The sequence below is a fragment of the Haliotis asinina genome, chromosome 12 (assembly GCF_037392515.1).
Source record: "Haliotis asinina isolate JCU_RB_2024 chromosome 12, JCU_Hal_asi_v2, whole genome shotgun sequence".
In the NCBI taxonomy this organism is placed as follows: domain Eukaryota; kingdom Metazoa; phylum Mollusca; class Gastropoda; order Lepetellida; family Haliotidae; genus Haliotis; species Haliotis asinina.
This window is the reverse complement of record NC_090291.1, coordinates 44,883,343-44,906,581: the sequence shown is the minus strand read 5'-3', so window position 1 is coordinate 44,906,581 and position 23,239 is coordinate 44,883,343. Positions and strand designations below refer to the sequence as shown.

General features: G+C 43.4%; 1 protein-coding gene across 1 annotated transcript in view; it reads left to right on the top strand.

Moving 5' to 3' along the window:
* Positions 1-21,761, top strand: part of LOC137258377 (metabotropic glutamate receptor 7-like) — a 57,948-nt gene extending 36,187 nt beyond the window's left edge. Inside the window, exon 2 of the mRNA XM_067796036.1 lies at positions 21,009-21,761. Coding sequence (XP_067652137.1) covers positions 21,009-21,650 — 642 coding nt within the window. The 3' untranslated portion in view covers positions 21,651-21,761. The remainder of the gene's footprint in view (positions 1-21,008) is intronic.
* Positions 21,762-23,239: the final 1,478 nt, after the last annotated feature.

The following is a 23,239-nucleotide window of genomic DNA, read 5'->3' as shown; positions in this document are numbered from 1 at the left end:
CACACTACATAGGCAGTATAGACCCTTATATATAGACCTTTAGTCTCTCTCACTACATTTTTTCGAAAATGTAGGCCCAGGGCGGTAAGAGAGTCGTAAGTTAACGTTAATGTATGGCACTTACGACTATCTTTACGCTAAGAGAGCTTCGAAAATCCAGGCCCTGGGCCCCGTTCCACAAAGACATCGTAGCACTAAGATGATCGTAACTCCGATACTTTAACGTAGACTTACGACAGTCCTGGCGCTACGATCGCTTTGCGGAACGGAGCCAGGCCCTGAACCTTATCGTCACTTTACTGCAGCCTTTACTGCAGTACAACAGCGCTAAATGAAGCAAGTCTGGAATGTTTGGACGTTCCTGATCCCCTATCTCAGTGGGGGCCATAAAACATGGATTATTTTATCGGAATTGTGTATTTTCAGAGTCTAGTAGTTTGTTACAGCCCCCGACAAGGGCCAGACGCTATGACCCCTCTGCTTCCGTATTCGTAATAACAGCTATATAGTGACATGACGTCATGATTCCAGAATTTACATGGGTGCTACCTGATACCGATTCCCGTCAGGGCCATGCTAGTATTCGCAGTTCCAGTCAGATGGTGAAGCATCGTTATACATTTTAACATCACAGTTTCCTGCCTACACACGTTAATGTCTCATCTGTGTCCAAACGGACATCGGGACGCTCGTTAATGTCTGCTACTTGGGTTTATCGACTTTGCAATGGTACGTTGTCCCATTCTTGATTATCTAATACTCCAGTGTTAACCGTGACATTGAGCTTGCCTACTTTGTGTCAATGTTAGGACGTTGTGTCTGTGAGGATTTTTTTGCGGTCCTTACCCCCAGGGACTGTATCAAAACCGTTGACGTCAGAGAAGCGAGATGCACATGGTATCGAACAGGCTCGTATGCTCGGATGAAACCTTATTAGCGATTATTAACCTGAAGAATGGTGTGCCACCGGTGGAACAGGATCTGCTTACTTTATTGCGAACACCTGCTCGCATCACTGTTTGATGATTGCTCATAAACACATGACTAAATTAAGTGATGATGCCATGATGGATAAAGCATGTACAAGACAGGGGCGCATACCTTTGAGAAGGGAGGTGGGTGGTAGGTGTGTGTGCCCTCAGTTGAGAAAGGGGGAGGAGGGCTGCACACTTCGTTCTTAATATAAGAAAGATGTGAAGCATGCCGTTACGCCGTTTCATTTGCGTATCGTCTCATATTTTATAAAAAAGTTGAAACCTACATTTCCTATATATTATCAATAAACTTGTGACTGAGCATTAACATGCAATTTAGTGTTAAACGTGCAAAGTGCAGACACCCTTTGTACCCTTTGGGAGACAATGCAAAGGTCACATTTACTCTAATACGGGATATTTACTTCCCCAAACGCACGCGTATGATGAGTTATATTTACCACTTTGGGTATTGTCAAACCATCTTTAATAACCTGTGAGTGAGTGGGTTTAGTTTCACGCCGTACTCTGCAATATTACAGCTATATGCCGGCAGTCTGTAAATAATCGAGTCTGGACCAGACAATCCTTTGCGCAACATGAGCATCGATCTGCACAAATGGGAACCGAAGGCATGTGTCAATCAAATCAGCGAGTCTGACCATCCGATCCCGTTAGTCGCCTCTTACAACAAGCATAGTCGCCTTTTACGGCAAGCATGGGTTGCTGAAGGCCTATTCTACCCCGGGACCTTCACGAGTCTATAATAACCTGTGATGACGTTGTCGACGCAGGCCAGACTGCGATTGAGTGAGTACGCAGATGGTGCATCTCGTCCCAATGGCTCTAAAATATCATGTAAAATATATATCTATTGATAAATATGTTCGATATATATCATGTCAGTCACTTCTTAAATTCCACGTCTTACAAGACCAAATATCACAGTAACATGATGTGACACAGCGACAGATTTGCCCACGGACAACAGTGCATGTGGCCAAACTTCACAGGGAACAAATTTTGTTTTTAAATAAAATTCGAAACTTTTGTTCTTGGGGATTACCTCGCGCCACGGATCTGGAACTCCGAAGCAAAAGCTGACGGGTTAACGAGAATGACCCCATACTTTTACAGTGTAAACTATTTAAACGATATCCAGACACCCGTAGTCTGTTTGACTTTCGACTATGGTATTTATAGCACCCCCTGATAAATGGCGACTAAAGTACTAAAGGTGGAGTGGTATGTAGATGAGGTCGGTACAATGTCCGACAATGTGAAGAACATGGATGGACGTAAACAGCTTCTGTACGGTGGTCATACTATCGATCCTTGTTACGACATAAGAGGCGGTGAGGTAGCCAAGGGGTTAAAGCGTTCGTCAGGCCGAAACCTGGGTTCGATTCCCCATATGGGTACATGTGTGAAGCCCATTTCTGGTGTCCCCAGCTGTGATATTGCTGGAATATTGCTAAAGGTGACGTAAAACTAACCTCACTCACTCACTCATTCACTAGTTACCACGCCTCAGACTACTATCGTAAATGTTTTTTCTCTTCCCGCAATTTCATAGCATGCAATTTTACATTCTAATATATTTTTAATCGAGTCAGTAATTTTAGTAATATGCAAAAGTAGGTGAAACATAAAATTTGATATCCTCGTTATAAATAACAATGCTTTGTAATGTCCCTCCTTCATTCAAACCACTTTGTGAATATTGTATTAAAATAAAAAAGATGTTATAAATTTTACTTCGATTCAAACAGTTAACTCACTAAAGTCTCTTGTAATTGCTTTTGATACCATCCCTAAGATACATAATACAAACCGATTGCCAGACTTGAGATGTAATCATGGTGCACTCAAGCGTTTGATGGCCGTGCTCGGGACAAATTGCTGCGGAATTGTCAGTGATATTTATACATAATCAATATATTGCCCCAAAATAACTTCTTGTATGAAAATTGGATCCATGAGCTATCTCAGACGCCATTTACGAAGGACTGCTTCCCATGACTCTGCTAATTAGAAACGTGACTTAATTTAACGATTTGGGGACGATAATGCCTCAAAATAATTTGTTATAAGTAAGCTTTTTTGATGAAACGTTTAGCGGTTTTGCATGATGTCTAATTAACCAACCAATCATCGAATTGCTCGCAATGGTGTCAGTGGTGATCCTTTTTGTGCTAGTACATCTGTACCGGAAGGTACTGAGTGATTGCTGTTTAAACGCCGCTCTCAGCAATATTGCATGTACTTGACAGCAGTCTGTAAATACCCAGTGATTGAAATTATGAGCATGAGTTTGTTTATATAGGGTACGACACTCGTCAAATGTCAGGGAGACTGATACATGTAGCGGCGGTACATAATCGAGTCTGGACCAGACAATACAGTGATCAACAGCATGAGTGGGATGCGATGCGATGACATGTGTCAAACAAGTCTCCCGATCCCGTTAGTCGCCACTTACGACAAACGTGGGTTGCTGAAGATCAATTCTAACCCGGATCTTCTTGATGTCGGAATTATTAAAGTGGAACGTCACACCTGTCTGTACAGTGTCACAGTAGTGTATCCGAGAATTCTGTGCAGAGACTTTCGAAGCTTTTTGTGCTACGATAGTCGCAAGTGTCGTACATAAACATTAACCTACGACTTAGTCTTTTGTGTGCTCATGCCCCAAAACGATGATTATATTTATAATTGAAATATATTACGTTTGAAATCAAGGTCCATGTGATATCATTAATCATACCACCCAAAGAGTCTGAAAAAAGAAAATATTTATATCAGTTCCAGTATCGCCATGATACTGTTGGAATATTGCGTAAAAGTAAACTCACTCCAGAAGCAGTTACGACCTGTGTAGTAATGGGAAATATTGTCAGGTGCTTATTCAATGGTGTTCCGTCCCTCTTTCCTCGTAAGAGCCCCTACGTATCCCAATACAATATCCCTCCATTAAGAATGTATGGCAGACAGGATCGTCTGTAGTAGAGCAAACTGATACTACCCTACCTTGAAAACCAAATGACCTATGTAGGGACAGGTAAAAGACAAAAGACAAAACGTGTACTCGTGTTGTTGTACTTTTGAATAACATGTAAAACAATTGTTCGTCTCGTAGTAAATATGTCTTGTCTTGGACATTCGAATGAATCTTGTTTGAGCTATTTAAATTATCGTTACAATTAGGAGAGCCTAAAAATGGTCTGTTGTCAAAAGTTTCTGTTTTCCGTATTGTGTTCTAGTCTGTACTGCAGTCTCTGACAGATAATATTTTCCCTTCCGCCCAGCTTTTACTTTAATGCTAAGCCCCTAAATGAAGCAAGTCCAGATTTCACAGGTTCAGTGTCTGCAATAATTAGCAGGAACACTATCTGCATGATACATGCTACAGAGTCAGCATACCAACCTCCGATGACAAGCAGGGCCAACTCTTACTGCGCAACTGGTGGGGCAATAGACTATTGAGGTTGGGAGTCCTGTACCATGTTTGAAAAGCATGTATGATGCTTGTATGCAGTGAATAATCTAAACACGTCCAGTTATATTTGACCTCGTGTTCACTGGTCACGAGGGGAACATCGGTTGATGTACCCTTGATGTTTGTTTGCGTTCCCTGAACCTGAAGGGTACATCAACCCATGAGCCCCCAGGGACCAGTAACCATCGTGTTTATCTCATCGAACACCAAAATGTTAATTTTCAATTGTTTGAAGCGCTAGTACTGGTACAAAACTTTTTGTAGCCATCGCCAGAGTTTGAAGACTACAAAAACTAATGTAGAGTTAACTCAATTCTATCGGTAATTGCCGTACATCATTCGTGATTCAGTGTGGTTCAGTTGTTGCATCTGATTACCAGCTTTTTGTGAAGAACTGTGCCACTCGGCATGCGGTGTGGATATCTCTTCAGTAGTATTGAAAACGCAAGAACTATGTGACACCTTCAAACTACCGCCTGTCAAGATTAAACAAAGGAAAGGTAGTACTGTCACAAAGTAGAAATTCTTATTTGCGACAGAATATTGACACATCTGAAACGATTAAGCAACTCATTATTCCGACACCACACGTGGGGATACTATAGTCACTGTGAATATTTTGCAGATTCAGTTTCTGTATTATATTAGCATAGGTGTTTGTATGCACCTGGTGCAATGACACCAAGTAATTGTACAAAGACTGAAGGTTTTGAAGGTCGTTGTTTATTAACTTGGCGGGGACATGTAAGGGCAGTACCTATGACAGCCACGAGCAGCAATACTGCGAGACTCATATCGGTCTACAGGACGGTGTTAATATTGATGACAGTAGATAAGTGTGTACATGCTGCTGATTATTTGACTGTCTTCTAGGGCGACAAACCAAACTCTCTCTCTCTCTCTCTCTCTCTCTCTCTCTCGCTCTCTCTCTCTCTCTCTCTCTCTCGCTCTCTCTCTCTCTCTCTCTCTCTCTCTTATATGGCATGTAAGAGAATTCCGTTAGTTACGCAAAGTAGCAACACTATCCATTGTACAAGTATTTCTTACTGTTTACCATTAGACTATACACCATGTCATGTTCTTGTGGAGACGAAAAGACAATTATTAAAGAAAACAGAATGCCCTATGCACATCCACAGACACAATATATGAACCTTTTAAACATACACCATGTTCATAGCAATCACGTTCATAATTCAGCCCCACGAATTGTAGGTGGTCAGTCATGAACGTCACGTCGCCTTGTGTTTCTAATTATCTCAGTACATTATGGCGTAGGAGGACGGGCAGACAACGTGTCAGTTATATTACCGAACCATGGAAATACATTTTGAATTAGTCATTAGTTACCCATTACTAATTATTTACCTGTGTATTAACCATATGACAAGCCTTACTCTGGTCATGCAAGATTTAAAGGGTATTGAAATCCATGTCATGCATTCACAGCATGTACGTTTCTTACCAGTGCTAGAAAACACATGAAAACAATGGCCAGATTTACACACCTGTGAAATACATGTAAATGCAGAGTTGAGTGTTCGTTTACTTTAACAGCCTTTGAACGTGTCTAGATCTGACATCCAGATGATACGTTCATTTCAAACGTTGTACCTATGGCCCGCCGGATGAAACGTCCATTTACTAGGGTAAGTGTATTTGGAAAATACGGTAAGTCCATGGTAAGATGTGGGAGTTCCGACCTCCTTAGCCCCAAGATCGCTTTGTACATAGCACCCTGGTGTATCTTTAACTGGTGGTGAAATGAATTTCGTGTCTTGTCGCTTCACTGGAAATATGTTACTTATACTGTGTTACTGTCAGAAGGGCTGTTTGTCTACAATATAACGCATGTTCCTGGACGGAGGGGTCACCTAGTGGTTGAAGCGTTTGTCCGTCACGCCGAAATCCCAGGTTTGATTCCCCACAAGGATACAATGTGTATCATGTTTGAAGTCCCTCGTTGTGATATTCCCGTCTGGTCCGCTATATTCATCAGCTTTACAAAAATGTTGAATAAAAAATGAGCTACTCACACACGCGCACACGCGCACACACGCACGCACGCACGCACGCACACACCAATGCGGTGTTGTTAAACCATATGTATTTAATGTATGTAATAATAAATAATATATCTCGGTAACTGGATGACAGGCGGAGGTCGGTACTTCCTGGTATTTACAAACTCCTGATTTACGATTCCAGTAGTGTCTCGCGCCCCCATAACCATGAGCTCCGCGAACAATGTAGGCGTCCTAGCCGAGACATTGTTTCGTTTACCCGAGGCACGTTGGTTGCCGGCATTCAGGTGCTTGTGTGGAATTTCTGAAGGGAAGAATACGTGACCAACGTGCCATTTGAGAACAGAATCATGACTCGTCGTGAAATCATAAAAAAGAACCACATTCCTTGACATCATTTATGCCTCAAGTAGGCTGCGCTTGTCCTCAGTGGGGGTTCCTGGACAGAACAGTGAGTGAGTTTAGTTTTACGCTGCACTCAGTAGTATTCCAACCATATGGTGGTTCTCTGTAAATAATCAAGTTTGGACCGGACAATCCAGTGATCAACAGCATGAACATCGATTTACGCAACTAGGATATGAACCTGACCACCCGATCCCGTTAGTCGTCTCTCAGGACAAGCATGGGTTGCTGAAGATCAGTTGTAACCCGGCTCCTCACTTGCTGATTGGCTACAAAAGTCCATTGTAGGCTCTTGTAGGACGGACATATATGTGAATACGTTTTTGATAATGATTGACCTTGCTTATTGTGTTCCACTTTACCCGAGAGCGTGTTTCGGTGTTCATGCCAATAGCCACTGGTTCTCCATTTACAGGATGTTTCGAAACAAGAATACTTACAGACTGTCGTTAAGGACTGCTGCATAAAATATATTCACACTCGTGACGACAATGTGTGTTACTGATACATTTCCTGCTAAAGAAATGATTGAAGGCAGTTTACTTCTTTTACTCTGGAACGAGGTTTCCGAAAAATCAATCCCTCATGAGGCGAAATCCAAGGAGATCGCAGACGACACGATGCAAACAAACATCTCACTGCTATCTATCAATATAGTTATGATTTACTAGCGTGTCAGAGTTATGTCCCTTGCCTGTATAGACTAATGAATTGTTGAGATGGATTACACACTGATATGCTCGAGGTCCCTCTGAAAGTGCAGTAAACGATATATAACACACGCCAGGTTTATAATGATCATTACATCATGATTTATGAGAGCATGCCTTTATAAACTACATGATGAATCTGACCTGGTAACCTGGCGACTATGGGTCCTAATCACATCGACAGACATCTGCATCAATCAAGATTTCTAAGTATGAATCCGATAGACGCTGACAGTGCACATTTCCATGCTGTCTTGATTTGTTTAATTTGGTTTTCGTTGATAAACTGAAGCCACTGACGTCACGGGAGGCCAGTTGTATCGTAAGCTTACTGACGTCACGGAAGGCCATTTGTATCGTAAGCTTACTGACGTCACGGGAGGCCATTTGTATCGTAAGCTTACTGACGTCACGGGAGGCCATTTGTATCGTAAGCTTACTGACGTCACGGGAGGCCATTTGTATCGTAAGCTCATATGACTCATGTAAGTGATCACATCAGCTTTTGGGGAAATATGCGGTGTCAAAGACATGTTATCATTACTCTGAATACAATAGTGTGGAAAGTTTCCTTTTCAACGAGTAAGTTTGCTTTTACCTCGCTTTGAGCAATAATCCGGTAAGTGAGTGAGTGAGTGAGTGAGTGAGTGAGTGAGGTTACTGAAGGCCAATATTGTAACCCGGACCTTCACGGGTAGCTATTCCAGCCATATCACGGCGTGAGACACCAGAAATGGGCTGCACACATTGTACCCATGTGTGGAATCGAACTCAGAACTTCGGCGTAACAATGGAATGTTTTACTCCCTAGACTACCCCACCGCCCCATCTTTATATTGAGGCGACGATGCTACCCTATGTATATAGTAGATATAGTTTAAACATCATGGCACATGAAACAATGCCTTGGTTTTAGATAAAATATATTCAGTTTGCTTACAGTTTTCCAACATCTGTGAGTACCACAGCACATAACCAGATGTTATCAATTGTATGTTTGTTCAACAAGATTTGACCAATATTCTAGTTACATCACTTCAGCTATTCTTGTATAAAAACCTGAAGTGATTGGTGCTTTGACGTTTTCCACATTGTTTAAATCCAGATATTTAATCGGATCGAACCTGGATTCGAACCCACGATTATCAGTTCCTGGTGCGCTCAAGGGACTCTACTCTGCACAAGGCATTCTCTTACCTATGTTGGGCATCTTTGATCTATGCACTGGTATTTCCAACCCAAACGAATGATCCCATAACATAGAGATTCGGGTAGAATAGGCCTTCAGCAGCCCGTGCTTGCCATAGAAGGCGACTATGCTTGTCGTAAGAGGTGACTAACGGGATCGGGTGGTCTGGGTCGCTGACTTGAGTGACACATGTCATCGGTTCCCATTTGCTCAGATCGATGCACATGCTGTTCATCACTGGATTGTCTGGTCCAGACTCGATTATTTACAGACCGCCGCCATATAGTTGTAATATTGCTGAGTGCGGCGTAAAACTAAACTCACTCACTCACTCATCAAAAGAAAAAATAAGCATTATATCTGTAAAGACGAATTAGAATTATTTCGTTTTCCTCGAATCCAGTATTTATAAATGTCATTGTTATTAAATATGAAATCCACACAACAAAAAGTACGGCAGTAAAGGTCGAACCCACACGAATCATTCAAGCCTCCTACACGGAAATAGATCTTTGTCAGACACTGTTTCATACCAATTTCCAATTTCTGCTCATCTAATCTATTATACAACACGAACAAGAAAAATATTGACATAAAATACCTATCTGAGACACAAAATGCCTTTTTTTACCGTCTCATGAATATCCCAGTAGAGTCGCGCGTCATAGAAAGGGGAAAAAAAACACACCTCCATCGAATCGTTTTGTCAAAACGTCTCCACGAGAAACGAGGCAAGAAAACGCCGAGTCTTCAAAGAAGATAGAGGTGTGCTCCGACTGCCTGTCTTGACACCAGATGCACACCCTGTGTCCCCGTTGTTTCTCCGTTGTCAGTCTAGATTTGTGAACATGTGGATTGAATCGAGAGACATTGCAGCTTGACGTCGATCGATATTTAGACAGTTCGTTAGACATTTTCTTTTCGACTTTTGACGAACACATTTTTTGTTTTGTCGAGCGGGCATTTCTTTTCCTTGCACTGTGGTATCATTTTACATGGGAAGTGTCGTGCCTCTAGCCGCAGAATTAAGAGACATGTATTTTAAAGAATACAACAGTTTGACTTTAGTTCTAGCATCATAACATGAAGCTGGAGAACAACGTCAATATGACAAAAGGGGGTGGTGGGGTTAAAGCGTCCGCTCGTCACGCAGTCCGGGTTCGATCCCCGCATGGGTTATAATGTGTAAAGCCCGTTTCTGGTGATATAAGATATTGCTGGAATATTGCTAAAGACAACGTAGAACAACGAACATCTTGTGTGTCAGCACTTTAATCGCAGTAATACATGACCATTATATGCAGTCGAAGGTTTAACCAATTTGACGCGTTCTGTCACTATGACCTCTAATGTCCACATGGATACAATTAGTGAAGCATATATCTGAGGTCTTCCGCCATGATAGTGTTAGACTAGTAGTGTCACTAAAACTCACTTGAATGTGCATGTAAATTTATGTGCAGGATATTGTTTTCAATTTCTAATAATTATTGTTGGCTACCAAAACCTATCTTCCACGACTTACCATCAGACGTCTTTATGCTGGATAAGACCTTCGCCACATTTTATACTGGACACAAATAGTTAGGAATATTTGTAAATTTTGAAATTATTAATAATGGTGTATTATTCATTGACACACTGATAAAATATCAGTCATAAAAACATCAACATCCTTAACTTATGTTGTCCAGTATAATAAGGACATCTTTACAGTTCGATGTTACAAGGCGCCTTATCAACGAATCGCACATTATATAAATATTTTATTACAAAACTGTAGGATTGTATGAACACTGTCTAAACTATGAAATATCTGCATGAATGGAAATAACAAACGCTAAAACTGCCAATTTGCTCAAAGACAGGTTGTTTGTATATCAGTAGAACTGTTTCATCGGCGCCGTGGCTGACTGTGTGCATGAGATAAGCAGTTCGTTGTGTTGAGGGCTATTCTGTAAGGGCTCCGACATGTCTTGGCAACTGAAGAGCTGAAGTTGTCTTCCACGCTTATCAAAGTTTGTGCTGTTGTTGATTAATCGTTTTCACAAATACTTGCTAACGTGATGGTGTCATGATTGTCATGCCACGTCTATAAAACCCAGTGATAACTGATATGCAGATTTGTTTGAACTTCACCGACGCAATCCAGAACCAATAAAGCACCCACAAATCTAAGGTAAACAACCACAAAGATTTATTTTTAGAATAATAACAAGGTGAAATAGCAACGTTGTGAAATAAATGACAAATTCCACTCCTAAGTGAAAACAGTTATAAATCACCAGATGGATTATATTCGGTATTACTGAGTTTCGTGCTTCGTGTTGCATCAACACCAGATAATACGGCTGATAGACACATGCAGGAAGGTGATGTGAGTCTTAGAAATATTCCAGCAAAATTACGTCATGGGAATTAGAAACACCCATCACACTGTGCTTCCATGTGGAGAATCAAACTCGGTTGTGTTGATAGGACGGTTGAACCTCTCGACTACCTCACCGTCATGTTCATGGTATTGCGGTGACAATTGTAACCACCTGAACAATGACAACTGTAAGCACCTGAACAATGATATTTGTAAGCACCTGAACAGTGACAATTGTAACCACCTGAACAGTGACAACTGTAAGCACCTGAACAGTGACAACTTTAAGCACCTGAACAGTGACAGTTGTAACCACCTGGACAGTGACAATTGTAAGCACCTGAACAGTGACAACTGTAAGCACCTGAACAATGACATTTGTAAGCACCTGAACAGTGACAATTGTAAGCACCTGGACAGTGACAATTGTAACCACCTGGACAGTGACCATTGTAAGCACCCGAACGGTGACAGCTGTAAGCACTTGAACAATGGCAATGACATGAGTATACATGTATACTGTAAACAAAGAATACAACGTGTACCCGAAGGACCCGATAATTATAGTGGCGTTGGGGTAGCCTAGTGGTTACAGTGTTTGGTTGTCCTACTGAAGACCAGCCGTGATTTTGCTGGACTATTACAAAAAGCGGCGTAAAACCACACTCGCTGGCGTTAGTTTTAGTTCGATATAGCTGTAGTTCGTTATACGTGTTTCGACTAAATTGCACAGTGCACATATACACAGTCTGGAATGATTGCAACCCACGCTCTCCCACAATGGAGTTGGATTCCAGTCAAAGGCACCGCAATTAGCTGTGCACGGTTGTCTCCCTGTAACACTGAGGACTTTCCTGTGAGAGCATGCTGTAGAAAATGACGGTATACTCAACACACTCACTAACTTACTCACTCACACACAGTACAGTGGTCCGAAAATGTTCGATATGTCCCAGATTCAGTGGATATCAGGAAAGTTGTGTTTTGTCCTCGTTAATTCAAAACACGACTGACAGAATGTCCTCCATAGTACACAATATCTGAACCTGTCGATAGCTAGTTTAATGTGAATATCGGTTATTGATATTCTGAATTGGCATCCAAACTAAAGGTTTGTGTAAGTTGGGAACCTATGCTATTTGATACGACACTTCTCTATTCTGTACCACCGGACAGTACAGAACCATCAACAAAGTCACCACTGACATCGAGATTATGTCCAGTATCTTTGGTTCCTCTTAAAACATCTGTGGAATGTTGTTTTCATCAGGGGTCCAGGCATCAACACTCACGACATGCATAATAACACGTGTGTACGTGTGCGTGTGCCTTCGTGCTGGTTTTGGTGGCCACGAGGCAGTGGGGTGGCCTCGTGGTTAAAACGTTCGCTCGTCACGTCGTAGACCCAGGTTCGTTTCCCCATATTTATACAATATGTAAAACCCATCTACTTTCTCCTACTTCGGGATATTTCAGAACTATTGCTAAAGCGCGTAAAAACATACTCACTCACTCACTTACTCACTTACTCACTCACTCACTCACTCACTCACTCACTCTTGGTGGCCACGTGGTCATCCTTATTCTCGAAACGTTCGTAGCCCTAAGAATTCTTAACTTTGATCGTAGCCAATGTGTTAAGAATGGGCTTAAGAAGTTCGTAGGGCTACGAACGTTTCGAGAATAAGGGTCCAGCTTCACAATATGGTTCCCCATTTTTCCATCGCATAATTATAAGTCGCATATCTGTGTGAACAACGTTGCTACAGCATTATCAGTCAAAAGAAAACAGATGTACATCATTTCCGTTTAATTTCCGTGAGTCTATTCTTGGTTACGCTAATTAGAGGCCGGTGTACTTTTGTTAACAATACGAAAACATTTTCCCGATCTAAAACAGCAGATCAGTTCTTCAAGTCCCTCTCATCAACAACAGACATTCGACTGTTGCCGCCGGTGATGTTCCACTCACCTCATATCGTTCCTGGCAGAATGTTTTTGTGACTAAACTCTTAATGGCTAATTATTTCTAGAACGAGATGTTTATCTTGAAACCAAAATATATTTTTGTTGATCTTTGTCCAACAAAAGACGTGTGATTTCCATTTGTTGCGACATGCTATGAAAAAGTGGCATATTTAATGATAACGAGAAAGATTAGCTAATGTTGAAAGGGGACAGTCTCATTCCCAACCGGTGGCATCCGTGAGCTGTCACCCGTCAAAATTGTTTCCACATGTGAGCGCAATCAAATATGTGTCTAAATAAAACAGGGACACAATTTTTAGAATGTCAGAAAGTACAAAACCTCGTCACAAGGTATTTCTACTGAAAACTCAGGTCATTGCACGAGATAATTATTGGAAAGAAGAACACGGTTGGTTCCATGGTCATGCATCTCTTTTATACTTACGTACATAAGAAAGTATACATCTGGTGTTTTGGGGTCGATTTCCAAATATAGCAAATAATTATATTCTAATGGATTTTGATGGTTACCAAATACAATAGACATCCTTTTACAGTGCTATTAGTAGAACATCATGAAAATAATGATTTTGTTAAGTCACGCGCGCATGATATTAAAAAACAGACATAGTCAGCTGAGATTGCCAGTGGTTTAAAGGCACACATCACAAAACATAGGTATCAGCAGCGGAGTGAGACTGAGCCACAGTAACGTCACGAGTCTTCGAACTACCGTTCTGCCAGAATGTTCGGCTGTACAAAACATGCCATCGTCAGGATAATGACTGGTGACAGATCTGACATTCCCGGAATTAGAAGACCGTATGTGACCACACTACAAGATGCTCAACCGGATACTTTAAGTGATGAGACGACTGCGTTCTGTGCGCATGCGTTTTGATGGCTCAAAACCATCAGCATCAACGACGTTGGGTGTCCACATCGGCAGGAACACAGTCATGAGACGACTGCGTTCTGTGCGCATGCGTTTTGATGGCTCAAAACCATCAGCATCAACGACGTTGGATGTCCACATCGGCGGGAACACAGTCATGAGACGACTGCGTTCTGTGCGCATGCGTTTTGATGGCTCAAAACCATCAGCATCAACGACGTTGGATGTCCACATCGGCGGGAACACAGTCATGAGACGACTGCGTTCTGTGCGCATGCGTTTTGATGGCTCAAAACCATCAGCATCAACGACGTTGGATGTCCACATCGGCGGGAACACAGTCATGAGACGACTGCGTTCTGTGCGCATGCGTTTTGATGGCTCAAAACCATCAGCATCAACGACGTTGGGTGTCCACATCGGCGGGAACACAGTCATGAGACGACTGCGTTCTGTGCGCATGCGTTTTGATGGCTCAAAACCATCAGCATCAACGACGTTGGATGTCCACATCGGCGGGAACACAGTCATGAGACGACTGCGTTCTGTGCGCATGCGTTTTGATGGCTCAAAACCATCAGCATCAACGAAGTTGGGTGTCCACATCGGCGGGAACACAGTCATGAGACGACTGCGTTCTGTGCGCATGCGTTTTGATGGCTCAAAACCATCAGCATCAACGACGTTGGGTGTCCACATCGGCAGGAACACAGTCATGAGACGACTGCGTTCTGTGCGCATGCGTTTTGATGGCTCAAAACCATCAGCATCAACGACGTTGGGTGTCCACATCGGCAGGAACACAGTCATGAGACGACTGCGTTCTGTGCGCATGCGTTTTGATGGCTCAAAACCATCAGCATCAACGACGTTGGATGTCCACATCGGCGGGAACACAGTCATGAGACGACTGCGTTCTGTGCGCATGCGTTTTGATGGCTCAAAACCATCAGCATCAACGACGTTGGGTGTCCACATCGGCAGGAACACAGTCATGAGACGACTGCGTTCTGTGCGCATGCGTTTTGATGGCTCAAAACCATCAGCATCAACGACGTTGGATGTCCACATCGGCGGGAACACAGTCATGAGACGACTGCGTTCTGTGCGCATGCGTTTTGATGGCTCAAAACCATCAGCATCAACGACGTTGGGTGTCCACATCGGCAGGAACACAGTCATGAGACGACTGCGTTCTGTGCGCATGCGTTTTGATGGCTCAAAACCATCAGCATCAACGACGTTGGATGTCCACATCGGCGGGAACACAGTCATGAGACGACTGCGTTCTGTGCGCATGCGTTTTGATGGCTCAAAACCATCAGCATCAACGACGTTGGATGTCCACATCGGCGGGAACACAGTCATGAGACGACTGCGTTCTGTGCGCATGCGTTTTGATGGCTCAAAACCATCAGCATCAACGACGTTGGGTGTCCACATCGGCAGGAACACAGTCATGAGACGACTGCGTTCTGTGCGCATGCGTTTTGATGGCTCAAAACCATCAGCATCAACGACGTTGGATGTCCACATCGGCGGGAACACAGTCATGAGACGACTGCGTTCTGTGCGCATGCGTTTTGATGGCTCAAAACCATCAGCATCAACGACGTTGGGTGTCCACATCGGCGGGAACACAGTCATGAGACGACTGCGTTCTGTGCGCATGCGTTTTGATGGCTCAAAACCATCAGCATCAACGACGTTGGGTGTCCACATCGGCGGGAACACAGTCATGAGACGACTGCGTTCTGTGCGCATGCGTTTTGATGGCTCAAAACCATCAGCATCAACGACGTTGGATGTCCACATCGGCGGGAACACAGTCATGAGACGACTGCGTTCTGTGCGCATGCGTTTTGATGGCTCAAAACCATCAGCATCAACGACGTTGGATGTCCACATCGGCGGGAACACAGTCATGAGACGACTGCGTTCTGTGCGCATGCGTTTTGATGGCTCAAAACCATCAGCATCAACGACGTTGGGTGTCCACATCGGCAGGAACACAGTCATGAGACGACTGCGTTCTGTGCGCATGCGTTTTGATGGCTCAAAACCATCAGCATCAACGACGTTGGATGTCCACATCGGCGGGAACACAGTCATGAGACGACTGCGTTCTGTGCGCATGCGTTTTGATGGCTCAAAACCATCAGCATCAACGACGTTGGATGTCCACATCGGCGGGAACACAGTCATGAGACGACTGCGTTCTGTGCGCATGCGTTTTGATGGCTCAAAACCATCAGCATCAACGACGTTGGGTGTCCACATCGGCAGGAACACAGTCATGAGACGACTGCGTTCTGTGCGCATGCGTTTTGATGGCTCAAAACCATCAGCATCAACGACGTTGGATGTCCACATCGGCGGGAACACAGTCATGAGACGACTGCGTTCTGTGCGCATGCGTTTTGATGGCTCAAAACCATCAGCATCAACGACGTTGGATGTCCACATCGGCGGGAACACAGTCATGAGACGACTGCGTTCTGTGCGCATGCGTTTTGATGGCTCAAAACCATCAGCATCAACGACGTTGGGTGTCCACATCGGCGGGAACACAGTCATGAGACGACTGCGTTCTGTGCGCATGCGTTTTGATGGCTCAAAACCATCAGCATCAACGACGTTGGGTGTCCACATCGGCGGGAACACAGTCATGAGACGACTGCGTTCTGTGCGCATGCGTTTTGATGGCTCAAAACCATCAGCATCAACGACGTTGGGTGTCCACATCGGCGGGAACACAGTCATGAGACGACTGCGTTCTGTGCGCATGCGTTTTGATGGCTCAAAACCATCAGCATCAACGACGTTGGATGTCCACATCGGCGGGAACACAGTCATGAGACGACTGCGTTCTGTGCGCATGCGTTTTGATGGCTCAAAACCATCAGCATCAACGACGTTGGGTGTCCACATCGGCGGGAACACAGTCATGAGACGACTGCGTTCTGTGCGCATGCGTTTTGATGGCTCAAAACCATCAGCATCAACGACGTTGGATGTCCACATCGGCGGGAACACAGTCATGAGACGACTGCGTTCTGTGCGCATGCGTTTTGATGGCTCAAAACCATCAGCATCAACGACGTTGGATGTCCACATCGGCGGGAACACAGTCATGAGACGACTGCGTTCTGTGCGCATGCGTTTTGATGGCTCAAAACCATCAGCATCAACGACGTTGGATGTCCACATCGGCGGGAACACAGTCATGAGACGACTGCGTTCTGTGCGCATGCGTTTTGATGGCTCAAAACCATCAGCATCAACGACGTTGGATGTCCACATCGGCGGGAACACAGTCATGAGACGACTGCGTTCTGTGCGCATGCGTTTTGATGGCTCAAAACCATCAGCATCAACGACGTTGGATGTCCACATCGGCGGGAACACAGTCATGAGACGACTGCGTTCTGTGCGCATGCGTTTTGATGGCTCAAAACCATCAGCATCAACGACGTTGGGTGTCCACATCGGCAGGAACACAGTCATGAGACGACTGCGTTCTGTGCGCATGCGTTTTGATGGCTCAAAACCATCAGCATCAACGACGTTGGATGTCCACATCGGCGGGAACACAGTCATGAGACGACTGCGTTCTGTGCGCATGCGTTTTGATGGCTCAAAACCATCAGCATCAACGACGTTGGATGTCCACATCGGCGGGAACACAGTCATGAGACGACTGCGTTCTGTGCGCATGCGTTTTGATGGCTCAAAACCATCAGCATCAACGACGTTGGATGTCCACATCGGCGGGAACACAGTCATGAGACGACTGCGTTCTGTGCGCATGCGTTTTGATGGCTCAAAACCATCAGCATCAACGACGTTGGGTGTCCACATCGGCGGGAACACAGTCATGAGACGACTGCGTTCTGTGCGCATGCGTTTTGATGGCTCAAAACCATCAGCATCAACGACGTTGGATGTCCACATCGGCGGGAACACAGTCATGAGACGACTGCGTTCTGTGCGCATGCGTTTTGATGGCTCAAAACCATCAGCATCAACGACGTTGGATGTCCACATCGGCGGGAACACAGTCATGAGACGACTGCGTTCTGCGTTTCGATGGACCATTTCGGGGCATGAACCCATCAGTATGGACTGAGTCGTCAATGTTGGAGTCGTCAATGTTGGAGTTGGAGTTGGAGTCAGTGTTGGATTCGTCAGTGGAACATGAGGCGCTAGAAACATCGCAACCGGGCAGGATAAGTGTGGTATTTGGGCAATATTTACAGTCTCAATCAAAACAATTTTCAAAATATTTACGATGAAAAAGATCGAAAAGAAACTTAGCGTGTAATTTCTTCTCTACGTCACTGTAATATTTCCTCAATGGACCTGTGACTGCATTCGTTTTCGTTTTTAACCAAACCCGATTCCACTCACTAACTCAACGCTTTTAGTAGACGTTCTTTCAGCTGTAACATCCGCAGTGTCTTATACAGCTAAATTGGGAGTTCGATATTGCCATTCCAGCGACTTATACCCCTCGGGGATGATGTATAGGGTGAAATAACTGACATTAAGGGACCACACGTGTTCAACATTTATAAGATACACCGCCTCACGTCGTGTGATTATCGTCAATTATCAAGTGAAAGTTTTCAAGAAAAGAAAACCAAAGCAAAGGAATGAGTTCTTCCAGATTCAGAGAACTCGCTATAAATTTACTTAAACAAAAATGTCCCAATCCGAGCTTGATATAAGAGATTATTTTTTCTCCCCGTGAGACGCGATAGTTTTACTAAAATAATTTGTTTAAAGAGAACAAGGATATACTTCTTCACCCAGGTGATTGGTATCCTGGCAACACCCCGCGCTCCGTATATACAACTGTTAAACAATGTTCCAGTGTATTGATGCTATGAAACAAAAGGCGTGTCAAAGGAAGCGACCGTCTTAGAACACATTAGGCTGTTAATGCGTATCACATTGATTTCGGGTGTGAATAAAGGAAAGCGGGAAGATGTCATCGATTATCAAGAGGAAAGGGTCGTATCGATATTGATCTCTGAGGAGGTTTCTTAAAGATTTAAACAAAGGCGTCGATGTTGACACTCGTGTACCTCTGACTGAGGATGTAAGAAAATAGTTGCGTTGATATTCAATAAGATTTTAGTAGCAGTATTCCTGATTTTAAGTCCTTAACTTGTCACACTCGCTCAAGTCTGTTTCCCAAGAGAATACGACCCGTGAAAATCTGATCATCAGTAACGCATGCAGTATGGCGGCGGTCTGTAAATAATCAAGTCTGGACCAAACAATCCAGAGATCAACAGCATGAGCATCTATCTGCGCAACTGGGAACCGATGATATGTGTCAACCAAGTTGGCTAGTCTGACCACCTTATCAGGTTAGTCGTCTGTAACGACAAGCATAGTCGCCTTTTGTGGCAAGCGTGGGTTGTCGAGGACATATTCTATCCCGGATCTTCACGGGTTTATAGAAATAGGAATGGGACTACACCTCTCAGTTTGGTTTAATCATGTTTGTTCATATAAATATATCAACTTGTCAACATCCAGGCCAGCGTTTGTGCGTGGTTATATTTTCAGAAATACTGCTATATAAAATATAACACAAACATGATGAAAATGCACATTGCACATAGAACCCTATTCCTCCCAGTAGAATCAAATTACTGTTTTCATGATAGAATCATTTCCCTCCGGATAAACGTGCTTCCCCCTCGGTATCAAATCGCTCCCCTATCAGGATCAAATCGTTCCCATGTCAGTGATTTGAACAGGAAAAAAAAGATTTCCCTCAGGTTAAAATCATACCTCTATACTATCAAGTCAATCAAGCAAAATCCAAATGGTTGAAATCGTTTCAAAATAGCTCAATAATTATCCAAAGGCTTGCCACCATTGCCTCGTTTTAATGTGCACACGTTGCTCGAATCAAGTGTTCCTAATAGGAAATTCATTGCATTTGCGTTGACTTTGTTTAAACCGGCTTGTGTTAACAATTGAGATTGTGATTGGGAAATGGGCAAATGTCCTACTCTCCAATCTAAGTAAACTTATCCTCAGTACTTTTCGTGACACTCCACTGCTGAGTCTAACGAAACATTATGGGAGGTCGCGTCAGGTAACCTTTGAGACTGACCAATCAGAGCACAGCTTACCAAATCGCGAAAGTGGACATTCGCACATACCTTTTGAACATTTTATCTCGAAAAGGTTCGTACCCGAACGATTCCGAACAAGGAATGCTATGCAGCGTGCGCTCGCTTCCGTGTGACGCACCCGGCGTAGGCATAGCCATGACAACGGTGAGTCGCTGAAAATGGCGTTTTTGGCGATAGTCAATGATGTCATCTTGCTAAAATGTTAGCTAATGGTAACCATGTCAACATAAACCCCAAAGCGTATATACTGCAGGTCAAATAATTGTGTTATATGCGGATTTTTGTTTGTGGAGAGATCTGTGTCAGTCCCTCCAATCCCTAAATATTAGCCGTTGTCTGATTGGTTAAATCTATTTAACCGTCTCGCATTTGATTGGACGGTCATTGGTCGCTGAAAGGTTACCTGACGCGACCTTCTACTAGGTTTTGATAGACTCGGCAGTGGTGGAGTTTAACGAAATACTCTGAGACTAAGTTTACTTAGACTATCCTACTCTCTGTCTTGAAGGCAGATTCTGACTCGTCTCTCGTTAGGATTCTGAACCCGACTCGTCACTCGTGTCTTGTAAAGATTCAGAATCTACTTGTCTCTTTTGAAGATTGAGAATCTTCTTGATTCTTGTAAAGATTCAGAATCTTTTTGTCCCACGTGAAGATTCTCACTCGCTGCCATTGATGACATGTGACATGCACATAAATATTCAGTCCGTTCTACAGATCGTCAATTTGTCCTTGAAAGTTTGTTCAAAGACTGTGCTATCGTTCAGCCACGCTAATCAGACACAGTGTATTAATTACGCTTGTTCTCATTTCAGGTAATCTTGGTGACCGTTTCGACGAGTTTCGCGCCTCCACGTGTTGCAAAAAGCATGCCTGTGAGGACCGAAAAACTTGTGGAACTGTATTGCGACATGCCGTTGGTGGGTCTACTATCATCTCTGTCCTTCAACCTCGTTCTGGTTATTATTTGTGTATTTTACGCCTTCAAAACGAGGCGACTTCCGGACAACTACAACGAGTCCCGTTACATCGCGTTTTGTGTGGATACAACTCTTTTAGTGTGGATTTCCTTCGTTCCAACGTATTTCACCACATCTCTGGCGTATTACAAAGTCATCATTCTGTCAATAGCGTTGATTGTAAACAGTTCAGTGTGCTTATTGTGTCTGTTTATTCCAAAAGTCTATGCTCTCTACCAACAGAAGCAATCGAGCAGTGGGACGCTAGATCGTTGTTATAATCCACTGAACACTACGAGGAAAGACACTGGAATCTGTCCGAACCGATTCTCGAACAGTGACTTTTTTACGTCCAAGTCCTCTTTTAATATGGCAGAACAAACGGAAAACCACCAAACTGGAAATGGAACCGGTTTGTCCAAACATGGTGATATTGTTCCTAAACCGGAACCGGATTCTTCTCCAGGGAATTCCGAGCTGAGTGTTAATTGCCAATAATGACATAAATGATAGGTTTTTCTTTGCGATGTTAAAGTATTCAAAATTTACAGTGATTTGTTGCATATGTGTGTTAGAATTGTTGGTTTGTATTCTCGGGCTGATTCACTGAACCCCAGCTGAGCTGACGAAAAGTAACGGTAAATATTACTGACGGGCAAAAAGAGAGTAAAATTTTAATTTGACCAAAAGTTCAAACGTAATCAAAACCGTTAATTTCTTTTAGTGGACTTCAGAAACTGAACAACAGGGAAAGTTGGAATAAACAACTTATTCATTATTAATGTAATCGATGGTTGGGTTTTGATAACAGTTATCAAACAAGTGTGATTAACAGTACCCGAAACACTGCAAATTGAAAGTCTAAAACACAGCATGATACTGTACAAGAATGTCACCTCGAAATTACAGTTTCTCAATTGTTTCACATTTATCAAAGTCAACTATGTGTGTATAGTTTCCTTTTGCGCAGGAGTCTAAAAGACACAAAGAGACCATTCTCGTCAGCCAGCTGGTGGCGCCAAGATTTGATGTTGATGTGATGTACTAGTACTTGCTATCATTCGATTACATTTCTACCACAGGCTATGTTTCTAGATGTTACAGATTGTATTACAATATGTACACGAAGTGATATGTCTGAAAGCTTTTATGCCAATATATTGGTCACATATTACCTCGTGTGCATTATTGATCACGACGGCGTGGTATATTTACTTGGCGTAATGACAAAACATCCTTACGGTCCGAAACAAAATATGATTTATATAAATTTCAGAGATGACACCGCCATATTTCACTGAGGCAGACGATGGTATAGGAAGATAGTTTTGTGGGGCTCTAGACGAGTGTGTGAGAGACGATGATGTAGGAAGATAATTTTGTGGGGCTCTAGACGAGTGAGTGAGAGACGATGATGTAGGAAGATAGTTTTGTGGGGCTCTAGACGAGTGAGTGAGAGACGATGGTATAGGAAGATAGTTTTGTGGGGCTCTAGACGAGTGAGTAACTGAAAGAGTACGTAAGTTTGATTTTACGTTGCTTCACGGATTCGATTCCCCACATGGACACAATATGTGAAGACCATTTCAGGTGTCTTCCGCCGTCATATTGATGGAATGTTGCTAAATGCGGCTTAAACACAACTTACTCACTCACCCTTACCTGAGTCATTTACATCAACGCCCGAGAGTTATGGCCAAATATTGCAGATATTGTACCATATGGTCAGTACTTGTCCTTCAGTCTGCTACAGAACAGCCAGGAATAACCTAGACAGCATCAATGCGGCATATGCACGTAAGCACCTTTTCGCTGGAAACCAGAGCGGCTTAACATGAAATGCATTTGCTTTGATGGTAAAAGCTGCTGTTGTACAAGTCGTTCATACGCTTGCCGGGGCGACGAGAAAGGATTAATTCAGCCTGATATTGCGTGAAATATCGATTACTATCTTGCCTCCCGAACAAGGAAATTAAACATGTGAATGAAAATATTGTCCCACGTCAAAGATCAAGTTTCGTGTAATAATAGTTTTTAATCATATGAGGTCACGAACGGGCTCATTCATCGGAATTGCGTGTTACAAT